The sequence below is a fragment of the Enhydra lutris genome, unplaced genomic scaffold, assembly GCF_002288905.1.
Source record: "Enhydra lutris kenyoni isolate GAN:26980312 unplaced genomic scaffold, ASM228890v2 scaffoldscaffold45, whole genome shotgun sequence".
NCBI lineage: Eukaryota > Metazoa > Chordata > Mammalia > Carnivora > Mustelidae > Enhydra > Enhydra lutris.
The window spans coordinates 1,338,800-1,362,378 of NW_019154129.1; the positions used below are offsets into that span (position 1 = coordinate 1,338,800).

The window sequence follows — 23,579 nt, forward strand, 5'->3', positions numbered from 1 at the left end:
CCAGTGCATGGGGTGGGGCGTACCTTCGCTTGCTTCCATCCAGAGAGGGGGCATGAACCCATTTACCAAAAATCTGCAGCCGTCACCTAGCGACACGTTATCAACACAGATCATTTAGTTTGTTTGCCACATCAAAGCATCCTCCATTTTTCAAAAGCATTTCCAGTGGCCTCTGTCCCACCACCCTCCTCCCCACCTGGTGGGTTCACCCTCCGGAGGGTGTGTGATTCCCTTGACAGCCTGGGGCGGGGCGGGGTGGGGGGTGGGGGGGGGGGCCTGAAATGCAGTGCTCCAGCTGATGGAAAGTGGGGAGAAAAGGTGCACATTTTATATTTATGTTTTGTATCAACCTTTAAAAAAAAAAAAATGTCAGTGTGGGGGAGGGCTCTTTTATAACAGACCTGATCTCTCAGTACAGTAAGTCATCCGTGCCCAACACTCGGAAAATAAATGTATATCCTTCCTAAATAAGTATACATGCGCGCTCTGGGGTGGGCCCCAGCAGAAAGTTTGGTGGAACCGGTAGATGTGGGACATGAGGAGGAAACTGAGCCTGAGTCTGGCCTTGGCTGGCTCTCCAGCCGGTGCCAAGAGAGGAATGCACTTAGGCCTCGCAGGTGGACCAGAGAGCAAGAGAACAAGCAAGGGCCTGGGACAGGTTCAAGTCGTCCCTGTGGGCACCAGCCACACACAGTGTCAGAGCACTCTGGAGAGGAAAGAGGGAGTGGAACCGGGGGTGCGGAGTGGGGGGTGGCATATGCAGGGTCTCCTGCCTGGAAAAGGTTTGCACAGGATCTACAATCATGGTAGCGAAATTGCCTATCATTTCTTGAACACCTTCTACTCGCCAGCATCTATGCTGAGTTTTACAAACAAATGATTTCATTGAATCTGTGCGAGGCAGGTTCTCTTGGTAGCCCCTGTTATATTAAGGAGGAAACGGAGGCCTCAGAAAGGCAGAATGACTTGCCTGACAACACAGGAAGTGGGGGAGAGAACGATCCCGATTTTCGGAGATACTAATTCATAAGTGCAGTGACCTTCCCAATGAAAAACAGTGGGTTTGAAAACATTTATGTTAAGTTGGAGCAAACACACGAGACCTATGCACGAAGGTAACATTTGCTTCTCTTTTTTGAGTGCTTGTTCTGGGCCAAGAACCTTCTACTGGAACCTCCTTTAACCCCTAAGAAACCCTGAAAGGTGGAGGGAAAAGGAGGAGGGTAACCCACCTAGGCCTTCCTTCCTGCTTCCCAGGCAAGTGGTGTGTCAGTGCGTTTAAGGCCAGAGTGAGATGTGGGCCAGCTGAGCCCAAGCACACGGGCCTCATGACTTCTGCATCGGCCTCTGACTTCTGTTTTTTACCTTCTGGTATGTATTTCCTCTGAGGGGGCCCGAGATACTTGATCTCCTCTGACAGGCCCAGATGCAAGCTCTGTTACTGTCCCATCTCACAGAGGAGAAAACTGAGTCTCAGAGACGTGAGCACAGGCCCAAGGCCACAGGGTGGCTCAGAAGAAGAGCGGTGGTTTCTCTTAGTTTCCTGAAGGGGGCTGACCAGGGGCGGCCTTCAAGCTGTCACTCAGACAGCCCTCCAGAGAGGAGGGAGAAGAGAGGGGAGGAGGGGAGGAGGAGGAGACTGGAGGCTGTCCGGTGTGTCCTGAGCTCCCAGCAGATCTCGCCTGCTCTCAAGAGAGCTCCAGTGAAAGGGCCTCTCTCCTCCACGCAGGCCTGAAGGTGGCTTCCTCGGGCCTCAGGATGCAAAGGTGGGGGTTGTGGGCCATGGCGGCCTCCCTGACCCTCCTCTCTGCACAGGCCTTTCTGCAGACGGACATCAGTATCAGCCCAGGTGAGCCCCGGGACCAGGACCCAAGCAGGTGGAGAGGAGGACACCCCACAGACACTCGAGGTTCTGTCAGTGAGGCCGAGCTGACCTGAGGAGTGGTGGGAGCCGCAATGAGCCTCCTGACAGCCCTTCCTGCTCCCCTCTCCCCACCCGAGGGGTATTGTTCACCCCACCCCACCCCAGCTCAGACCCTAAAAGTCCTGATTTTTAAATCCCAGCAGTGCATCTTAAAAACTGTGTGACCTGCCCAAATTTCTTAACCTCTCTGAGCTCAGCTTCCTTTGGAAAATGGGAGTCAGGGTAGCACCCTCTGGGGTGAATCTACTAGGGAAGTAAGATAAAGTGGGGAAGTGCTTCATGCTTGGTGCTCGACACCACAGCAAGATCTGAAAATGGGATTTATTTTGTTAGGGATTTCGCATGGGGGGGGTTCCCCGCCCCCACCTTGGCTGTGACAGCTGTTCCCAGGGACCATTCAGAACTGCTGTTTGCCACCATGGGTTGGGCATGCCAGGGGATGCAGTTGTCCTTCTCGCGACCTCCCTGGATGTCACTGCTCTGTGGCCCACTTCTATGGGTTTTCTGTGTCCCCAGCAATTAGGACAGCAATTAACCAGCATGTGGCCTCCCAATGTCCCTTGAGAAAGACTCAAGGCTTCAAAGGAGCTCAGTTTCTTCCTCTTTGCAATGCGGAGAACCAGAGACCTGGGAGCTCACTGGGAGGGACCCCCATCTGGGCAAGAGGATTCCTGAATCCTGCAGTCTACTCCGGACTGAGGATCCTGCCGGTCACCTCCACCATGAGGGCTCTTGCCGAACCCTGTTTAAAATATTTAAAGTAATAATAATACCTATCACCAGTTAAGATTTACATAGCCCTCTCTATGTGCCAGGCATCGTTTTGAGCCCTTTCTGTGCACGGACCTATTGAACCTCCACAGTAAGTCTATGGCAGAGATAATATTTTGGTCCCCATTAAAGTACAACTCATAGTGACAGACTCCTAAGAATCCCATAACACCTCATCACTGGGCTGTCACGGTGCTGGAGTGAAATGAAACTGTAGGGTGATAAGGTTGCCAGATAAAACACCGGATGCCCAGGTACCTTTCAGAGAAATGAATTTCAAATAAACAATCATCTTTTAGACAATCAAATACTGCGTGGGACATGGACTTAAAGTGATTTGTTGTTTATCTGAAATTTGGAGGTCCCTGGGCATCTCTTAAACCAAGGTGAGTGGTGGTGGCCTTTGTTCATTTGGGCAAGCATTAGGGGCTCCGATCGAGCGTCTTAGTCGGCTCGGGCTGTAACAGGAAGTTACTTCTCACAGTTTTGGGGGGCTGGGAGGTCGAGGTGCCCTGGTGAGGGCTCTCTTCCTGGTTTGCAGATGGCCACCTTTCTTGTTGAGTCCTCATGTAGCAGAGAGAGAAAGAGCCTGTGCACATGCTGGTCTGTCTTCTAATCTCATCATGGTCCCCCTCATGTAACCCTCATTACCTCCCAAAGACCCCATTTCCAAACACCATCGCATTGGGCGTTCATGCTCCAGTATAAGATTTAGGAGGGGACAGAAAAATTCAGTCCATAACGGTGACTTCGTATCCTTGCTCTGAGGCCTCAGTCTCCTCATCCAAGCAATGGGTGAGCAGGAGAGAAGTTGGACAAAATATCCTTAAGGTCTGCCTTGTATATCCCACAGTCTTGTCTTTCTGTCCAGTGTGTGTGGGAAGGGCCTGAGGCTGAGTTTGCATGTGGGAACAACCGGGGAGTCTTCTCCCTCACTAGCTTGTGCCTGTGGCCACTCTTTCTGAGCATCAAGTGTCCTCCCCTGGAGAGTGGGGATAATAATGGCTCCCACCAAACATTTTTGGGATCTTCAATGGGATCGTGCAGATGAAGGGCTTAGCACATAGCAAGTGCTTAAAGAATGAGAATTACTACTGTTAGCTCTTCTGCTACTGCAGTTGTTGGTGATAGGATAGAAATGGTCAGGAGACACAGCTCTCTGTCATGACAGAAGCCTCCCTTGGAGAAAGGACCTTCCAGACGTCTCACCTCCAGCTCACCCTCCATGCCTCCCAGGGGGGTACTGAGATCACTTCAAACCCAGTCATCTTGGAGAGCTCAGAACTGGAGTTGGCAGGAGGGATCGGGAAATCCATTCAGCCTGCCCTTTCATGTTACAGTTGGAGAAACTGAGGCCTACGGAGGCCAGTGACCCTGCCAAGGATCCATCCAAGTGGTAGTTCTTCTGCTCTCTGGGTTCCCATCCCAGCAGAAAGCCAGTTCGAACCTGAGCAGACAGATCTTCTGGAGGAAAGTGACTTCAACCCAGAGGAGAATGCGTTAGTGTCTGCGTGTGTGTGTGTGTGTGTGTGTGCGTGTGCGTGTGCGTGTGCGTGTGTGTGTGTGCAAGAGTGTGTCTGTTGATGTGTGCCTAGGGAGGGCTTCTCTAGGGTCGTGGTGGGCCTTTGCAGACCACAAAGGTGAGCCCTCCTTGTTGAGAGTGAACCTTGTTTGCCTTCCTCCTCTGGATCCCAGCCTTGCCGAGCAAAGCAGAACAGAGCATTTCTTCCTCATCCCAAGTCTCCCGACCTTCCATGAATGTGTAAATATACGCACAGAGTGCAACTCAGCCACACCTCGAGAATTGCTTTGGAAAAAAAAAAACAAAACATAAAACAACCCTTTAGACCCTTCTGAGAGACTTGGGAGGGTTTAGCCAGACTAGAGCCATTTCCCAAAACCTTTTCTGCGAACTTAGCTTTGATCACATTGTTCAAGGGGATTCAGGAGTGTAAAGTGCTTTAGAAGAGAGCCTGGCACCTGGGAAAAGCTGCACGAAAATTTGCTATTATGATTCTTCAACCATTACATTCAAGTTTCCCTTCCTGGTTCCCGAGGCCAAGAACTCTCCACAGCAAAGGCCACTCCAGCAAGGCATTTGAAGCTGGGGGTCGGGTTGGGGTGCTGCTGCTGCTGCAGGGCCTCAAGAGTTGGGCAGGGGCAGCAATCAGGCTGACTCTGCACCCCCAGCTTCAGGCGGTCCCGGACCCAGGCTGTCTCTGCTGCGGTAATAGCTAATGCCAACTCAGAGCCAGGCCATGGCTTCCTTGTGAGGTAGGCATTATCATCATGTCCATTTTATAGATGAGAAAACGGAGGCATGAAGAGCTGAGGACTCCAGAGTCCAAGCTAGATCCTAGAGGTCTGAGCGACAGGATGTCCACACTTCCCAGAATACCCCTTGGAGTCTGGATCATAGAGTCAGATCCCAGAGTGCCCCATGGACACTCTGGCCCGATTCCTCACCCAACCTCTATGGGCACAGAGCACTCTGCATATTTCTGGGCTGCCTCATAGTATACGATGACTCATTGCCAGGCGTGTGTTCCTCTCCCTAGACTGTGAGTGACTTGAGGGCTCAGACCTCAAACTCATAGGTCTGGGTTCCAAATGTTCCACTCTCTCAGACCTCAGGGCCTTTGCACCTGCTTAACTTTTGGTCTTAGCTCAGGCCGCTATAATCTTTAGTAAAACAAATAAAAATTTTAAAATGCCACAGTTTGGGAGGCTTAAACAATCGGAATTGATTTCTCACAGTTCTGGAGTGTGGGAAGTCCAAAATCAAGATCCTGAGTGACGTGGGTCCTGACGAGGACTCTCTTGCTGGCTCCAAGATGGCTACCATGTGGTGTCCTCACAGTGTCCTCACAGGCAGAGACAAACATGGCAGGGAGCTCTGGCCTCTCTTTCTCTTCTTATAAGAGTACTAATCCTATCATGGGTGCTCCCGCCATGATCCTGTCTAACCTTACTCCCCTCCCAAATGCCCCATTTCCAAAGACATTGGGGATTAGGGCTTCCACGTATGAATTTGAGGAGGGGGAGACACAAACGTTCAGTCCGTGACACTGTTACATTTAGTGTTTAATATATTTGTCCTACAAATGAGAAAACCAAGGGCAGAAAAAAGATGTTTTCTGGTGTTTAAGTGTTTCTTAGTGTTTAGAAATTTCTGAGTTCATCCTGATACCCCTCCCCCCCAACTTGCTAGATGTGGTAATAAGGGACTTAACTTTTCAGAGACTCCGTTTCCTCAGCTGTAAAATGGGGATGATATTGATACCCTCCGAGGCTGATCTCAGCAGTTACATACTCACCACTGAGTGTATGGCCGCTGTTTGGGCAATAGAAGACATGGCCCAGTGCTTTTTCTTCTTTGTATCATGTGGCCATAAGCGTGGCCCAGAGAAGGGAAAGCCAAATTCAGCATGTGAGGCCCAGGGCCACCAGCTCTGGAAACCAGAGCCAGGACTCAATGGTGAGGAGCATGGTCTGATGGTGGGACAAGTGACCCAGGGAGGCAGTGGGAAGGAAAGGGGTGCGGTGAGGGTGACAGAGCCCTCCCAGTCACCACCTTCCAGGACACCCAAAGACACTTCCTCCTATCTCCTGGGACTTCTGGGGGCCAGTAGTGGGAGTGGGGTGGGGGTTGGGATGTGAACCCCAGAGCCTTCCTAACCTCCTCTCCTGGCTGGCTCTCAAGGCTGCTCTGGGCAGGAGGCAGCAGGGTAGTGCGTTTGTAGGCGGCTGGATTGGGGCCAGGGGAGCAGGCAGCCAGATTGAGTGGGAAGGTGACAATTTATTCTTTTAAAAAGAGAGAGAGAGAAAAAAAAAAAAAATGAGCCCTGAACTCCACTGGTGTGTTCTTTTTTCTTCACAAGCTCAGAGCTCCCAAAGACTTTGACTCCCCCCCACCCCCACCCAAGCTGGAAGACCTTGGTGGCCTTTAGTGCTGCTAATTGAAGTAAAAGACCTTACCAGTTGGCCTCCTGGTTTCCAGGGCAACAAGCTCCTTTGTGCATCCCTTCCCCTCCCTACCCCTCCACCCTCCCTGTGACCTCTGGCCTCATCTCTTGCCTTCCCCCCTTTCAGATTCCCAGCTTGGCTGAACCATTTGCAAATGTTCTCCAAATGTTCCACTCTCTCAGACCTCAGGGCCTTTGCACCTGCTGTGTCCACACAGCACCTGAAACATTTTCTCTAACTCTTACTTTTCAAGAGTCAGATGAGACATCATCACTTCCAGGAAGCCTCCCAGATCTCCAAATCCTTATATGACCTGTTTAGGTGCTCCTGTGGCAACTCCTTGAAATTCCCCCATCTGGGAAGGGGATTCGGGTACCCTGTCTTAATCACCGCATAGGCTCCTTGAAGAGAGGGTTGGGGCGGCCACCAGTTCAACTAAGGGAGACAAAGGGGGCAAACAAATAACCAGCTTCCAGAAATAATTTGGGGGCTGCTCCCTCAAGTTTTTGCCTGCATGACACACACCCACAAATGACACATTAATGACATTTTATATCTGTGCTCATTTTTCTTATTTTTCTTAATGTCGATCTCCATTAGACTGTAAGACCCAAGAGGTCAGAGGGGGCCTCTGTGTGTGTATGTGTTGTTCGTCCACAGTCTCTCCAGCATGTAGCCAACTAACAGCCTGAGCTCAAGAAGATCTCCAATAGGACCTCTTGAATGAAAAAGAGAATGAGGGAAGGACCAGACCATCAAGACTGAGGCAAAAGGAAATGGGCTTAAATGCAGCAGGAATCCCTCAATTAGGTCTGGAGCCACACAGCCTGACTTTAAAAACTACCTCTGCTGCTTAGGAGCTGTGTGATCTTGGGCAAGTTACTCAACCTCTCTGTTTTTCGGTTTCTACCTCTGTAAAGTGGGAGTTGTTGTGGTGCCTACCTTGTAGGATACGTGGACGATAAATGAATTGACAGGTACAAAGAACTTGACACAAAGCTGGCTCAGAAGAAAGCTCAGTAGTGTTGGTCCTATTTATCATATTGCCGTCATTCTCTGACTTATGAAGCTAGAAACCTCTAGAAATCCCTTCATGAGAGAGACTCGGATTAGCCAAGGCTACTTTGGGGTTCAGGCTGATGAATGGCCTCAGAGATCCTCTTCAGTTCTCAGTTTCTCAAATCCTAGAGGCAGAGGGGGTGCGGGATACCAGGCAGGGCGGAGTTCATTATCATCCCAGTGCAAACACGTGGCTTTCTGCCTCCTCCTAGATCCTTCCAATTAAAGGCCTTTGCCTGCCCACATGGAAAAGGGAGTAATTGAGCGGTGACCTGTCACAGCCCCATTTTCTGCTATGTTTCACTCCAGGCATCCATAATCGCCATTTGTTCAGTGGGGAAAATCAAAGGAACCAGCCGTGTGGAGGAGGGAGCTTTTTTCCCACATGGAGACTTGATTTAAAATATCCACCAGGCTTTAGGACCCAGGAGAAGCCTTTGGGCCTTGGGGAGAGGGGAACAAGGGCCCTGGCCCCCTCCTTTCCCCTTCCAGCCCCCTTCATTTGATTATTGCCGGCTCTTTCTATGTAAAATGTAGTGCCATAAAGTCCCTACAAAGAGCTCAGCAATGCCCAGCATTGCTAGAAGGGACAAGTCAGGACTGAAGAGCACAGCTGCCTGGATCGGGGAAGGGCTGGTTCTGGTCAAATGAGAGAGCCCAGTGGCTGTGGTCAGTGATGGGAAGCTTGGAAGCTGTCTACTTAGCCTAGCTCTCAGTTAAAACAACGGACTCTTCCTTTCCCCGAATAAATGCACAGAGGTACATGCCTGTGCACACACACACATACACACTTTTGATTTTGCATTCAATTTCAGGGGATTCTCTGGATCCCTGAAGCCCCATCAGCCCTGGTTATGAACACCCGAGCTAGTCATTAAAAATCATACTGTCACAAAGCAATCCATACATGCCGCACATTTGCGAGTTCCAATGAGTTGGCCTACCAACCTCATGAAGTAGGTGCTAAAAGACTGTAACACATTTTCAGCCCTGTTGATTTCCCATGATGAAACCTCCTGCAGACTTTAAGTTCAAAGACTTTGGTGTCTGGAGGCTGAGTTCAAATCCCTATCTGCCACTGACTAGCAGGATGACCTTGGGCAAGTCACTTGACCTGTCTAAGCCTCGGTTTCCCTATATGTGTTTGGCACATCACAGAGGCTCTGTGAATGTTATCTACTGCTTAATTATTCAGTTAATCAATTTGGATCCCAAATCCTTAGGTGGCCACGAAGGGACCCCAAAGATTAGCCAGTTTGACAGCTGAGAAGGGAGAGAATGTACCATTGTCACAGGGCATGTCCAGCCTAGAGCTCCCGGCTGGGACCCCGGCCTCCAGATCCCAGTCCAACAGATTTCACCACTGCCCACAGCTGCAGGCAAGCCACCTATCATTGTTCAAGGAAGGTTCTCAGAATGCATTCCTCCCCCCCCCCACCCCGCTGCCCCTGCCCCTAGCCAGTCATCTTGAGTGGTTTCCAAAACGAGCGTCTTCTAAGAACCCTTCCAGGGGGCTGACGCGGGAGAACTTTATTGTCTCAATCACGGATTTCCCATGCGTTTTTTTCAGAATTAAGAACACATCCTGAACCCCAGTAGTTCAGTGGGCTTCCAGATATAAATAGTTCGATGGGCTCTCGTTTGTCAATAAACGCATGGAAAAATCTCCACGCTCACCAGAACGCCCAGAATTGCAAATTGAAACGAGATACCGTTTTTTGCTTATAAAATTTGCAAAGATGGCCATGAAAGTGGTAACACTCAGCGCTGGCAAGGGCACTGTGAGATGGGCGCTCTCAGGCATTGCTGTGGGAGTATAAATTGCTTTCAGGAAGCACTTTAGCACATTGTATCAAAGCCTTAAAAATCTCTCCTTGGAAAATCAGCAGAAATGCCGAAAAATCTTGATGCACAAGGGCTGTTTATCTCAGCATTGGGTGTAATTGTTTTTTAAAAAGGGGAACCAGTCTAATTTCCACAAATAGGGGAATGATTAAATAAACTGGGGCGGGGGGAGCCACTTAACGGAGGATTCAAGAGCTATTTCAAACAATGTTTACAAAAATTTATAATGACATGGGGGAATATATTCTCATTTTTGGAACTTGGAATACTCACATGTATGTATAGAACGATATAACAAATGAATTTTTAGAAACCACTGCATTCAAGAGTGACATGAAGAAAAATATGCCAGAGCGGTCACATTTTTCCAGGTGTTCTATAAGGAGCATATATTACTTTTGCCTTTTGGTAAATGTTAGGTATGCACGTGTTCTCTGGACCTCAAGCGTAGAATTTTACTAATCATAATGGGCCATTTATTTTTTTTTAAAGTTTTACGTTTACTTTTTTTTTTTAAAGATTTTACTTTTAAAGATTTTATTTATTTATTTGACAGAGATCACAAGTAGGCAGAGAGGCAGGCAGAGAGAGGTGGGAGGAAGCAGGCTCCACGCTGAGCAGAGAGCCCAATGGTGGGGCTCGATCCCAGGACCCTGGGACCATGACCCAAGCCGAAGGCAGAGGCTTTAACTCACTGAGCCACCCAGGTGCCCCTGAGCCATGTTTTATGTTCACTCTTGGAAAGATGTCCTAAGCTATAGGTACAATGTTTGCACAGTGCCCACCCTCCTGCCAGTCTGTTTTCTTTCTGCCCACAGCCATGCCTGAGCCACCCCGGGCTTCCCTGTGCCCACTGTTCTGGATGGAGTTCAAAGGCCACTGCTATAGATTTTTCCCTCTCAATAAGACTTGGGCTGAGGCTGACTTCTACTGCTCTGAGTTCTCCATTGGCAGGAAGTCTGCCAAACTGGCTTCCATCCACAGGTGAGTAGACGCCCATCCCCCGTGACCCAACCAGGCACCCCCTTTGGAAAGGGGAGTGAAAAATGGCAATTCTTACTGGTGTTTCTCTTGGGTAATTCTAGCTAACTTTGATCCAGTCCGAATTCTCATCGAAGAGGGTCGAGCCCAATTTCTCATTGAAATAGTAGAAGGCAAAGCCTTGAGCCTGGGTGGCAAAAAGCGATCTACTGGATCCATCTTTTTAAGTGCTGATTTTGTGCAGAGGGCTTGACGCTGTGATACAACTCTAAAGACACTATATATATATATATATATATATATAAAGTCTATATAAAGACTATAATATGAGGAATAATAATCGACATTTGTTTTCTCGGCATCTGCATACATCAGCACGCTGAAGCTCTCTCATACCGTGCGAAGGAGCTATCTTTGTTGTATACACACATGACTTGATCCTCCCGAAAGGTAGCTTGCTCAAAGTTAGCTAGCTGTAAAGTGGCGGAGCTGGGATTTGAACCTGAAAAGCCAAATTCCTTAGCCCCTCTCCCCCACCAAGACCTCCTTCCACATTCCTCTGTGTCTCCCAAGCCACAGCCACAGTCTCAGAGTTCTCCAGTCTGGTCCAGCCCTTTCGCTCCTCTTTACCTTTGCACATTCTGTTCCCTCAGCTGGGAATTCCTATCCCCATCTTCTCCTGTCTTCACTGAGGTCACCATGACTGCATGGCACCCTAGCTGCACTCACTGCCCACCTCTCCTAGAGCACTTTTCTCCTTACCCTATGATGACGTGTTTTCACCTCAGACGTCCTCGCTGTGTGTGGGTTCCTTGAAGCCAAGTAGGCCACGTCCCACTGGCACCCAAACTACAACTTCACAATCCTGCTTCTGTCTTTCAAGACACTTAGGGACTTGAAGTCAGAAAGACCATTGGTTCTTTATGCTTTAGGACCACCGAATTTTGGTAAGAACAGGGAAGGGGTCCTGTATCTTGACTTGGAAGTGAATCCTCCATGTTTTTGTCTCACCGATATGGAGATACCTGCGTCTCCCTATGTCTCCTCAGTGGCGCTGAAGAAGGTAGTGAGGTAGTCGGGTCTGTCAGGAGAACAGGAACCACTACTAATATTCAACAGACAATTTAAAACACATGAGTAATGGAATCTAAGAACTTGAGGCAGTCTAGAGATTCACAACGGCAGGAAACCAATCCCGCCCATAAGAGGAAGGCAGACCCGTCTCAGGGGAGCTGGAGCTACCGAGGTGGGGCAGCCCCTGCCAGCAACTCCCGAGGTTGAGTGAGAGACAAATGGCCTGGCTTCTCTCCCGGCCCCCCACCCATCATCTGTGCTTCCCCCGACGGGCAGGGCAACTGACAAGAAAACCGGAGAAGAGTGGTCTTCAGGGCAAATCCCCAAACAGAGAACAGAGAACAGAGCCCAGGGTTGGCACTGACAAGGATGGATCAAAGAAGTTCTCAAAAATTGTGAGCCTTTAGAAGGAGAATGAGATCCAGGTGATGAAGTGTAAATTTTTAAATGATTCCAGGGGTGCCTGGGTGCCTCTCAGTCAGTTAAGCGTCCGACTCTTGATTTCAGCTAAGGTCATGATCTCAGGGTCATGAGATCGAGCCCCACACTCAGTGCGGAGCCTGCTTAAGATTCTGTCCCTTCTTCTCCTCTGCCTCTCCACCCCCCACCCCAGCTCACCCCAGCTCTCTCTCTCTCTTAAAAAAATAATTCTAAATGAAGATTTCCCTTTAGCCAGCCCACAGGAAGGGTAGCTCATGGTGCTTGTAACCTCAGCCTTGGTTAGCTGGGCGTCAGAAAGGATTCCAGGCAAACTGGGAGGCTTCCGGCAACCTGTGACCCAGTTCCTGTTCTTTCCTGCCTCGACTTACCTTCTTCCTGTCTTCTCAACTCCTAACGCCCCTCCTTGCCTTTCTTATACTAAGATTCTCTCCCTTTCCTTTCCTTTACAGGTAGTTTTCCATGTTGGCATATAATACTTTCCTGGAAACATGTAAGAAAGTTAAATTCATTGACAAATTCATAAATACATAAATAAATTCATAAATTCATAAATTCATAAATACATGAAGTTCAGTTGGCATGAAGCTAGACACCCTTAGAGTCCCTAATTACATCTTGTCTTTGAGACATAGCCCAGTATTTCTGGTGTTCTCTTCATGCCTTTTCAGTTTTTTTCTTTCATAATTACACACACAATCAGCGTATGTCTGTGGAGCATCTGATTGAAGCTTAAGATCCTCATACTTTCTGCTTACCTAATAATTTCCATCTTCGTTTCAAGTGACAGCTGAATTGAATTAAGTTCATCTGATACACACTCCTTATTACTTGCAGTAGCACCTTGGGCTTCTCTCTGTTCCTGTTATTTTTGGCCAGATATGGGGGAAATGCAATAAAATATTGAAATAGTTTCCCAAGCAGGTGTTGTTGAACAAAGATAGCAAAATCGCTAAAAGTGACCCGGCAGCCTCTCCACCAGAGGACTGCCGGAAATGTATGTTCAGCAGTCAGTGAAGCCAAGTTGGGCACGAGAGAGACATTGGGGGACGCCAGCGCCTACCCAGCTGGGAAGGACCAAGGTCAGCGACCCATTGGGCTGAAGAACACTATGTCTCCAGAAACTGGATCCTTCCCCATGTCAGACCACACACTCTTGGAACTTTGATATTGACTAGAGCCTGCTGTTGGCATGAGAGAAGGTGTCAGATACAAATAAGACTTGATGATGGTCTTTGTGGTCCTTGTGGCCTATTTGGGGAGAGGGGACCTTAAGAAACAGAGAAGTAGGGACGCCTGGGTGGCTCAGTTGGTTAAGCGGCTGCCTTACGGCTCAGGTCATGATCCCAGACTGGGATCGAGTCCCGAGTCGGGCTCTCTGCTCAGCAGGGAGCCTGCTTCTCCCTCTGCCTCTGCCTGCCACTCTGCCTGCCTGTGTTCCCTCGCTGTCTCTCCCTCTCTCTCTGACAAATAAATAAATAAAATCTTAAAAAAAAAAAAAAAAAAAGAAACAGAGAAGTAAACCAACCAGCCTGCCCCTAGGAGGTTAGAAGTGGGAGCTCCAGACAGTCCAAGAGTGGATACGGGGTGTTCATGGAAGGCTTCCTGGAAGAGCTGGTCCTGGGTCAAGACCTTGAAGAATTTAGGAAGCTTAAGGAATGGGAACAGCAGATATTCCAGATGGTGAAGCCATTGGGAAGAGATGTGATGCGCATTAAGGGACGAGAGTCAGACATTCCTGGACTAGTCCCAACTCCATCGCTTCCTCCGCCCACGATCTGACCAAGGAGACCAAGCCTCTGAAGCCCTTCCAGTTAGCTGTGATGAGTGCTCAACAGTGGGGGCTGTTAATGGTTTCTTTTGTTAAAATCCTCGGCGTCTCAGGGGGTCAGTTCTTACTTAGCGTTCCCATGTCACCTCATCTTTTCTAGGGCACATAAGTCCTGCCTCAATCACCCTCTTTCCTTTCCTTTTCCTCCAGTCGTATCGGCATTAGTCCCTTCAGGCTGCTATTACAACAAACTGCAGACAGGGGGGCTGATAAGCCACAGAAACATTTCTCCCAGTTCTGGTAGCTGAAAGTCCAAGGTCAGGGTGCCAGCATGGTTGGGTTCTTGGTGAGAGCCCGCTCCCTGGTTCACAAATGGCCCATCTTCCTGCTGCTTCCTCCCATGGCGGAAGGAGCGAAGGGGCTCTACGGCATCTCTTTTATCAAAGCACCTCCCACTGAAGGACCTCCCAAATGTCCCGCCTCCTAATATGATCACATGGGCATTAAGATTCCAACATAGGAGCTTTGTGGGGACACAAATGTTCAAACCATAGCAGAAGGCATTGGTGTCTCCTTGGAGATTCTCACTTCCTTTTTTCAAGGAACTTATAAAATAATTCACCTCACAAAAGAAATCAGTGAAGGACACTGAAGATCTGCTGCCAAAAACAGCAAAGAAATGGAGATGGGTGGATAGACAGAGAGAGAGAGAGACATACAAATCATCAACGTGTTTCCTGAGTACTGTGTTTGGCACCCGTGAACTCACTGAATCCTTCCATCAGAATGGTACTGGGGCAGACCCTTCTGGTTGCTCACTCCACAGCCACGACTAATCCCTTTGCCTATTGCCTGCATAAGAAGTTTCCATCCTCCTTTGCAGCTCCCAACTGGCCATAAAACCCAGTTCGGCCAATTGGATGTTAGGGGAAGTTTGTAAGGGTCATCTTGGAAGTACTCTCCTCCCTGATAAATGGACACAGGCATGTGGAAAGGGCCCAGTTTCCATCGCTGCCTTTCCTTCTTGGGCTGTAGTCATGTGGGGACACGGTCCTTGGAGCAGCTGCAGGAAGACCCTAGAGGAAGATCATGGCTTACCCAGTGCCCGGACATTGGTGAAGCTGGACAATGCCATTGGCTGAGCTCAGAAGGCTGGCAAGGGGGTTGCGAGCCAGTGCACAAACAACAGACCACTCCACTCAAGTAGTTCCCACCCCCTAAGGACCAGATCCCACTGGATGAGAGACTCCCATTTTTAGCTTCCATGTGGCATTAAAAGGTAAACGTTAGTGGGTTGAAGAGGTTATGATAAAGTAATAATTATCAGCCTTGGACCTAACACCCAACAGATAACTCACTTCAAAATAGGACTATGTTGGTGTTTACCATTTAAGTTACCACGAAGTCTATCTGCTCTCATTGGCTTTGTCTCTCATTGGCAATTGTCATTGCCACTCTCCAAAAGCTTCCACCTTGTCTGAAATGCCCACTATGAAATTACCTTTGTCTTGAGCCATTGGTAACAAATCAAGGCAGACACGTTTATTCTTCTTAATTTTGCGATTGTGGAAGAAATTACTAGTTCATTCCAGAAGCACTCAGACTTCTGGCATTCTGATCTTTCTTGACACGGTTCTCCAGGCAGTCAAATTCAGGGAGTTGCTTAATAGATCCCATGATAATCTAAATCTTTGTGTTTCTCCCAAATTCATATGTTGATACCTAACCCCCAGTGTGATGGTTTTGGGAGGTGGGACCTTTGGGAGGTGATTTGCTCATGTGGGTGAAGCCCTCATGGATGGGATTAGTGCCCTTTTGCCAGAGATCCCCCACCTCCCCGCAGACCTCCCTAGCCCCTTCCCCCACGTGAGGATACAGTGAGAAGTCTGTGACCCCAACGATGGCCCTCCCCTGACCGTGCTGGCCCCCAACCTTGGACTTCCAGCCTCCAGAACTGTGAAAAACACATTTCTATTGTTGGAAAGCCACCCAGGGTATGGTATTTGGTTACAGAAGCCTGAAAAGACTAAGACACTTTCTAAAGGAGAGGGGAATGTTCACTGGAGGGCTTTGGTTTGCTGAGTGAGCTCTGTAAGTTCAAGCCCAGAGCTGAATTTTCCAGGAAAGCAGAAGATTCTGGAGATGGTACATGATAAAAAAAAATTAGCAGGATAAGTAAGGACTGGCAGCATAAGGAGGGCTTTTGAGAGAAAACAAAAATGTCTAGTGGAGATTTTCATTAAGTTGTTTGATGGGTGCAAGGCAGCATAAACCTCTTTCTTTGTCTTCATGATATTGTCAATAGAATCCACCTTGTTTGCTCATGCTTTTGAGGCAGATGTAAACTTTTAGGATGAACAGCTGTGCTGAGATCTGCTTTAAACTGGCATGAATACAATCCAGAGGGATCTATGAAAGGACCGTCACGTATGTGTGATGTAATTAAAGAAGAAAAAGAAGGAAAAGGCAGAGTCGCGTCATACCCTCAATTTACTGTGGTCCCAGAAGGTTAAGAAGAATTGCTTTCAGTTTTCAACTCTGTCCTATGAAAAGAGACAAGGAGTAACCCTCTTGCCGTGTTGCTCACATTTGCAGCTGGGAAGAGAATGTCTTTGTGTATGACCTTGTGAACAGCTGTGTGCCCGGGATCCCAGCTGACGTCTGGACAGGGCTTCATGATCACAGACAGGTAAGGAAGCGATGACCACCAGGTCCTCCTGGAAGCTCCCAGCCAAGACGCCGTTTCCAGTTAGCCAGCCTTGCCCATGGAATCTGTATGCCAGGTCACTGCTCCATGCCCAGCCCACGGAGAGAAATCTGACACCGACGTGTCCCAGTTAGAATACAGCAGTGCGAACATATTGTGGTGTGAATACTAGAATACAGTGGTGTGAGCATGATGGGAACATAGTATGGTCAGGGAAGGCCTCTGTTTGGGTTTGAGTTCTGAAGAAAGCAGACACAGAAATGTGATTCGGTGTCGGAGAGATTTCTGAGGGGAAAGATCTGTGAAGAAAAACAGGAGGAGGGGGCATAACGAGACAGGGAAGGTCTCCGGACAGTTGTGTGGGTCTGAGACCTGGGAGGAGAGTGGGGGAAGGAAGAGCCTCTGATTATTGCAGAGTTCGGAGAAAGACTTGGCTAGGCCAGTGGGGAGTCCTCAGGCAGAGGAGAGCCAAGAGAGGAAGACCGCGTGGCACAGAATTAGGCCAGCACTGGCACCCCTGAGTTCTTGCTGGGTTATTGTTGGGGCAGAGCCTGGGGGAAGCCTGGTCTCACTGTGAATGTAGGGATGGATCCCACAGGTCAGGGGTGCTGAGGCTGTCAGTCAGCCATGTTCCCTGTAGCCGGTCCTCCTAAAGGAGCTCGAAGCAGTGTCCTTCTGTGGCTGCTGCAGCCTCCCTAGGTTAGAGATATTTAAGCTACTATCTAATGGTTAAATAAGAGTCAGCCAGAGGAAGAGGCATTCCAGGTAGAGGGACCAGCATGGGCAAAAGGCCTAAGGTGTGAGCGATCATGACCCAGTTGAGGACATTGAAGACAAATGGTTCTGGGAAGCAGAGAGGGTCGGGGGTAAATGGATTCATGGTGAAGCGTTAGGCCAAAAAAGAGAGCTGACACCAGAGCTTATGCCTGGCAATATCACCGCAGACTCCAGCTGGAAATTTTGTCCCCACACTTTCCCTGGGTGAGTTGAATACTGTCTCTGTTCTGAGAGACGAATGCTACCAGCCCTGCCCCAGAGTACTGCGGGGAACGGGGCTGCGGTTCCACCTCCCATCCTTTCGCTGACTGGCTGGTAGGAGACTTTGTACAATTTTTTTTTTTTTAACCTCTCTGAGCTTCAGTTTCCTCAGCTACAAAATGGGGATAGTGATAACAGTGGCTTGTTGTAGGAAGTCAGTGAGCTTAGCCTGGTGCTTGGCACACTGTCCCAGCTCGGGAGCTGCTGGCAAAGGAGCAGAGCTAACCTCAGGGTCCAGACTCAAGAGAGATACATCTTTTAAATCCATAGAATTTGCTGGCAAGAAGCGATATAGAAGTTGTAATAAAACAAAACAAAACAAAACAAATAACCAACCCGCAAAATTTCTGTTCATAATAGTAACTTTACAATGGAACTGTGGTGAGGCGGGGTCTGCCTAGGTGGCTCAGGCGGTTAAGCGTCTGACTCTTGACTTCAGCTCAGGGCATGATCTCAGGATCATGAGATCAAGCCCCAGGTCAGGCTCCGTGCTCATCTGGGAGTCTGCTTGAAGATTCTCTCTCTCCCTCTTCCCTTCCCCTCACTGTGTGCATGTGCTTTCGTGCTCTCTCTCTCTCTCAAATAAATAAATAAATGTTAAAATAAAGTGGGATTAGAGGGGTGCCCGGCTGGCTCAGTCAGAAGAGCATGTGACTCTCGATCTTGAGGTCGTGAGTTCAAGTCCCTCGTCGGGCACAGAGAGTACTTAAATAACTAAGCAAAAAAAACCAACTTTTAAAATATATATATATAATAAAATGGAATGACAAATACACTTAGTTGGGGTTTAAGGAACTTGTATCCCAAGATTTAAGAATAATAGCTACAAACAATAGAGTCAAAGGGCCTGTGTTTTCAACTTCTCAGGGGTGAGCACTGCGAGCCCTTTGCGCCTCTCTACGTGGTCGGTCCTCAGAGTAGCTTTCCGGGGGAGACATTAGCCCCGTTGTAAAGGTACAGAGAGAGCCCCAAGAGGTTAAGTCCCTTGTCCAGCCTGCAGTGAGGAAGTGGGTAGAGCCCAAACAGCAGGCTCGAGCCTCTCGCTCAGAGGCAGCATGCTATTTCCATTATCTGACGCCCCCTCCGTAATCATCAGTGCTTCGGGGGAGACTTTTCTCAGAGCCTGAATAAATGCAGAAACGGCTTGTGTTCCAGAACACTGCAAAGACGTGGTTCTCGCCCCAGTTAATTTGCACATTTATTTTAACACCAATCAAATTCACAACAGGCGTTTTCTTGTAATTGGACAGAGCGGTCCCACCTCGGGCGAGAAAAAACACCACTATGTGGACGAAAGGAAAGAAATGAAGGGTGACCCCCGTCTGCTGGTAAATTAAAAAAAATAAGAAATTGGAAAAGTGGAGCAGGTGAGGTCTTGGGTACCGCAGTCAAGACGTGGGTTTGAATCGCAGCACCACGGCCGTATGAGCGGTGTGAATTTGGCTAGACCGGTCTGGGTCTCAGTTTTCCTCATCTGTGAAAGGGGGATGGGGATGCCCACTCGGAGGACAGCGCCTGACGTGGCACCTAATAAGGCTTCAGCAAACCTGGTATTGATAACAGTATCTCACATCCCCATGAGGACGTCTGTGCTGCTCCACGTGGAGGTGTTAGAACGTCGTCCCTGAGCTGGGGCTGGCGCTAATGCCAGATCTTTCTTTCCCCGGCTCTCCTTCTCGACGCCGGATGGGCGTGCCCAGGAAGGGCAGTTTGAATGGACCGACGGCTCCTCCTACGACTACAGCTACTGGGACGGGAGCCAGCCGGATGATGGCCTGCACGCGGACCCAGAAGAGGAGGATTGCGTGCAGATATGGTACCGGCCCACCAGCGGTGGGTGGCCCTGAGATCAGGACTCTCGCAGGGGTGCTGGGGAGGGGCCACGGACGGCAGGGAGACCGGCGAATTGGGTAGCTGGGGCGTCCTTCTCTGCGGTGGATAGATTTAACATAGTTGTGCAGTGTTGCATGGAAAGGTATTAGTGGCAAAAGCGTGGGGCGGGTCAGGGGAAGGATTTGCACAAAGATCGGTCAAAAGGCGGCGCTTCTGTGTCTCCTTACCAGGGCACCCAAGTGTCAGCCCCTACCCCAGGCTCCTGAGTGTTAGAACGGAGGTGTGCTGGGGCCGTACCCTGGGGGTAAGCAGTGAGAAGAATACACACCTGGGTTCGAGCCCTGGCCCTGCTGCTTTCTAGCTCTGTGTCCTTGTGGGGAATTACTTATTCTCTCTGACATTCCGTTTCCTCTTCTGTAGAATGGATTTAGTAATCGTTCCAACCCACAGGGCAGATCTGAATGTTCTGGGAGGTAGAGTTGGTCCAGCACAGCTCCAGTCCTTATGAATCGGGTGGCCCAAAGGGAATGCCTTAACCTCTTGGTGCCTCAGTGGCTGCATCTGCAAAATGCGTTCGTGATATTTAAAGGGTTACTGTGAAGAAGAAAGAAGCTCGTGTACATCAAGTGGCCACAGTGGCCCCCATGGGTATGAGCAATCACCGCCATCAGCATTAGCAACATCATCACTCTTCACACCAGTCTTGAGAAGTAAAAACTATTAATATTCTCATTTAGCAGAGGAAGAAACGGAAGCTCAGAGAACTTAAGTGATTTGCTCATGGTCACACAGCAAATAGTGAAGCAGATTTCAAAAAAAACCTACCAAAGTCCAGAGTCAAGCACTCAGCTGCTACTTCCTCTGTGCTCCTTTTTCTTTTCCTGATTAGAGGAAGGAGGGATGGAATGGGGACTCCTGGGAGCCAGAGCCGGGCCACGCCTCTGCGTGAAGTTTGTCCTGCCCCATGCACAGTGGCAAGTCAAGATCAGCCTTGTGAGAGAGAGAGGCTAGACAGCAGCCTCATCAAACATCAGCAAGAAAGGGGTGCCAGTGCAGACATGAGGCCGCTGGAGAGGGCTTTTACTCCAGTGGGGTGGTGAGGTGACTTTTACTGTGGTAGGTGGACCCTCACCCAGATTCTCTGCTTCTTCCTACCGCAGCTCTGAGGTCATGGAATGATAACACCTGCAACCACAAGTTCCCCTTTGTCTGCAAGATCGCGTCTCTGACCATTCACTGATCCGGTCTTGCCCCATCCCAGGGAGCCCGACTCCAGCACCGTCTTATAGCTGTACCGAGTGTAGATCCGACACTCAATAAATGTGAAACACGGGGAAGATAAAGCTCCCAGGCAGAGATTTTAAATAAGCAAGTCTTAATGCTACAGAGTGGTTATTTGGTCATAAGTGACAGGAAACACAACTTAAACTGGCTTAATAAATAAAAGGGGGTGGTGGATTTGCTGCTCTAAGTAACAGAAGTCCAAGTTTGTTCTAGATTCAGAGTTGAATTTCATTGGCCTGGATCAGTCACATTCCACTTTGGCATATGTCATTGGCTAGACCCCACTTAGATGCCCATCTCTGGGGCGGAAAGGGATGGGAGTCAATATCCTCTGAACCACTGGGCCCAAAGAGGTGGGCAGTTCCCAAGGGAGACACATCAACAGATTTATACATGGCTGGTGGGAATATAAGATGGTGAAGCCATTCTGGAAAACAGGATGGTACTTCCTCAAAAAGTTCAACATAGAATGACCCAGAAATGCTAATTCTGGGTATATACCGTGAGGGGTCATTGCAGCATTATTCGGAATGGCCGCCAAAGTGGAAACATCTTTGGGGGTACCACCCAGATGACCTCTTCCCATGGGTCAGGGTCCCAGCCAGGTCCCTGACTATAGTATAATGCATGCCTTCCTGGGGACCTACACTGTCTTTGAAGTTCGGTCACTCTGAGTCCTGGCCTTGGTCTGCCCTCCTGCCATCTTCTTTGTCTTCCACCGAAGAGGCTCTCTGGCATTCACTCCTAGAGCAAGGACCGGTTACTCATCCTTGACTGATAAGTATCCTTACTTATCAGTAGAACGGTAGAACGTCAAAGCCTTGTAGCAAGAGCCATCCAACCCGCTTATGCTTTTGAGTACTATTTTCTCTGTTCATCAATTACCCGATCCATGGCTTCTGCTGGTGCGTTCCCTCCTGCCAGGATACCCTCCCAACTCACTCCAGAGGGTTTAAACCACCTTGTGCCAGGGACTGTGCTCCACCCACCACGACCGATTGCCAGCCTGGAAGCAGTCCATCCAGCTCCTTAGCCCTGCATTGTTGCCTGCTTCTTCAGACCGCTCCCCGTATCAGTGGTTCCAGACGGGGTGTTCCGGTAGCAGTCGCTGAGACGAAGTTTGGCATAGATATCATTTAGGGATCAATACCTGTGAAGGGAGAGCGGAGGAAGAAGTGGAACTGGGGTGTGACCTGACAAATTATCAGCCAACCTAGCAGGAGATGCAAGAGAAAGAAATACTGCCATCAGAGTGGACCACATGGGGTGGAAAGGGCCAGATCTTTAGACCCAAACTTTATGCAGTGGGCGACACAGTCTTCCCCAAAAAGGATGTGATTTCTCCAGAGCTGATACTGACCCTGAAGGAGCTGACAGTTGAAAGCTCTCTGCTGTCTTCCTCGAAGGGGGATCTGGGTAGTGCATCTCCGTGTTACCACAGCTGGAATCAAAAAGACCTAGGTTGGGGGCGCCTGGGTGGCTCAGTTGGTTAAGCAGTCAACTCTTGGTTTCGGCTCAGGTCATGATCTCAGGGTCATGGGATCAAGCCCCGAGTCAGGCTCTGTGCTGAGTGTGGAGCCTGCTTAAGATTCTCTTTCTCTTCTCCCTCTGCCCCGCCCCCATAATAAATCTTAAAAAAAAAAAAAAGGTTCAGATCCTACCACTGCAGCTTACCATGTGACCTTATGAAAGTGGCTTAACCTCTCTGAGTTTCAGTTTCCTCATTTATAGAATGGAGATGCAGAACCCTCCAGCTCTGACTGTGATTTATCAGACAGCTCTGGGGAACAAGGAGCTCTGCATAAGGGACTTTTCCCGAAAACTGAAACTCATTCCCCAAGCATCACAACTATCTCTATTTTTTTCTACTTTGGGTGGCAATCTTTTTAAACCACGTATACATTTCCCTGCTTCCCTAAACAGATGATATTCAACAAGATTAGTCTTTTCTCGATGATTCAGGGTCATGTGCGCTTCATCTACTTCAGGTATTTTTGTCTCCTGTCATCATATCTGGGTGTCACTGTGCCAGTCTCTGACAGCCCACAGAATCTCCCATCTTTTCTAGACTGTTGCTGCTGAGATGCTGTGGGCAGGGAAGCCAGGCAACCAAGCCTGAGAATAATCTGTGAAAAAGAGAGGGAGAGAGAGGGTGGGGAGAGAGTGGGGGACATAGATCGATGATGGATGCATGCATGCACAGATGCAGGGAGGCATGGATGGGTGGGTGATGCGTGGATGGATAGATGATGTGCGGATGGATGCATGGATGATATGTGGGTGGATGGATGGATAATGCATGGATGGATGGATGGATGGATGGATGCATGCATGCATGGATGGATGCATGGTTAGATAGATGAATAGATGGATGGATGATGCATGGGTGCATGCATGAGTAGATGGACAGATGGTTAGATGGGTAGATGGATGATGCATGGATGGATGATGCATGGATGCATGCATGCATACATGGGTAGATGGATGGATGGTTGGATAGATGATGCATGGATAGATGAATAAATGAATGGCTGATACATGGGTGCATGCATGGGTACATGGACAGATGGTTAGATGGGTAGATGGATGATGCATGGATGGATGCGTGAGTAGATGGACAGATGGTTAGATGGGTAGATGGATTATGCATGGATGGATGGATGGATAATGCATGGATGGATGCATGGTTGGATGGATGCATGGTTGGATAGATGAATAGATGGATGGATGATACATGGGTGCATGCATGAGTAGATGGACAGATGGTTAGATGGGTAGATAAATGATTCATGGATGGATGATGCATGGATGGATGCATGAATGGATGATGCATGGATGGATGATGCATGGATGCATGCATGCATACATGGGTAGATGGATGGATGGTT

General features: G+C 49.0%; 1 protein-coding gene across 1 annotated transcript; it reads left to right on the forward strand.

Moving 5' to 3' along the window:
* Positions 1-1,758: 1,758 nt before the first annotated feature.
* Positions 1,759-20,878, forward strand: LOC111156107 (C-type lectin domain containing 19A). Its single transcript, XM_022516726.1, has 5 exons — positions 1,759-1,849; positions 10,384-10,549; positions 16,425-16,518; positions 19,275-19,407; positions 20,568-20,878. The coding sequence occupies exons 1-5, from the start codon at positions 1,759-1,761 to the stop codon at positions 20,645-20,647; spliced, it is 564 nt and encodes a 187-aa protein (XP_022372434.1). The 3' UTR covers positions 20,648-20,878.
* Positions 20,879-23,579: the final 2,701 nt, after the last annotated feature.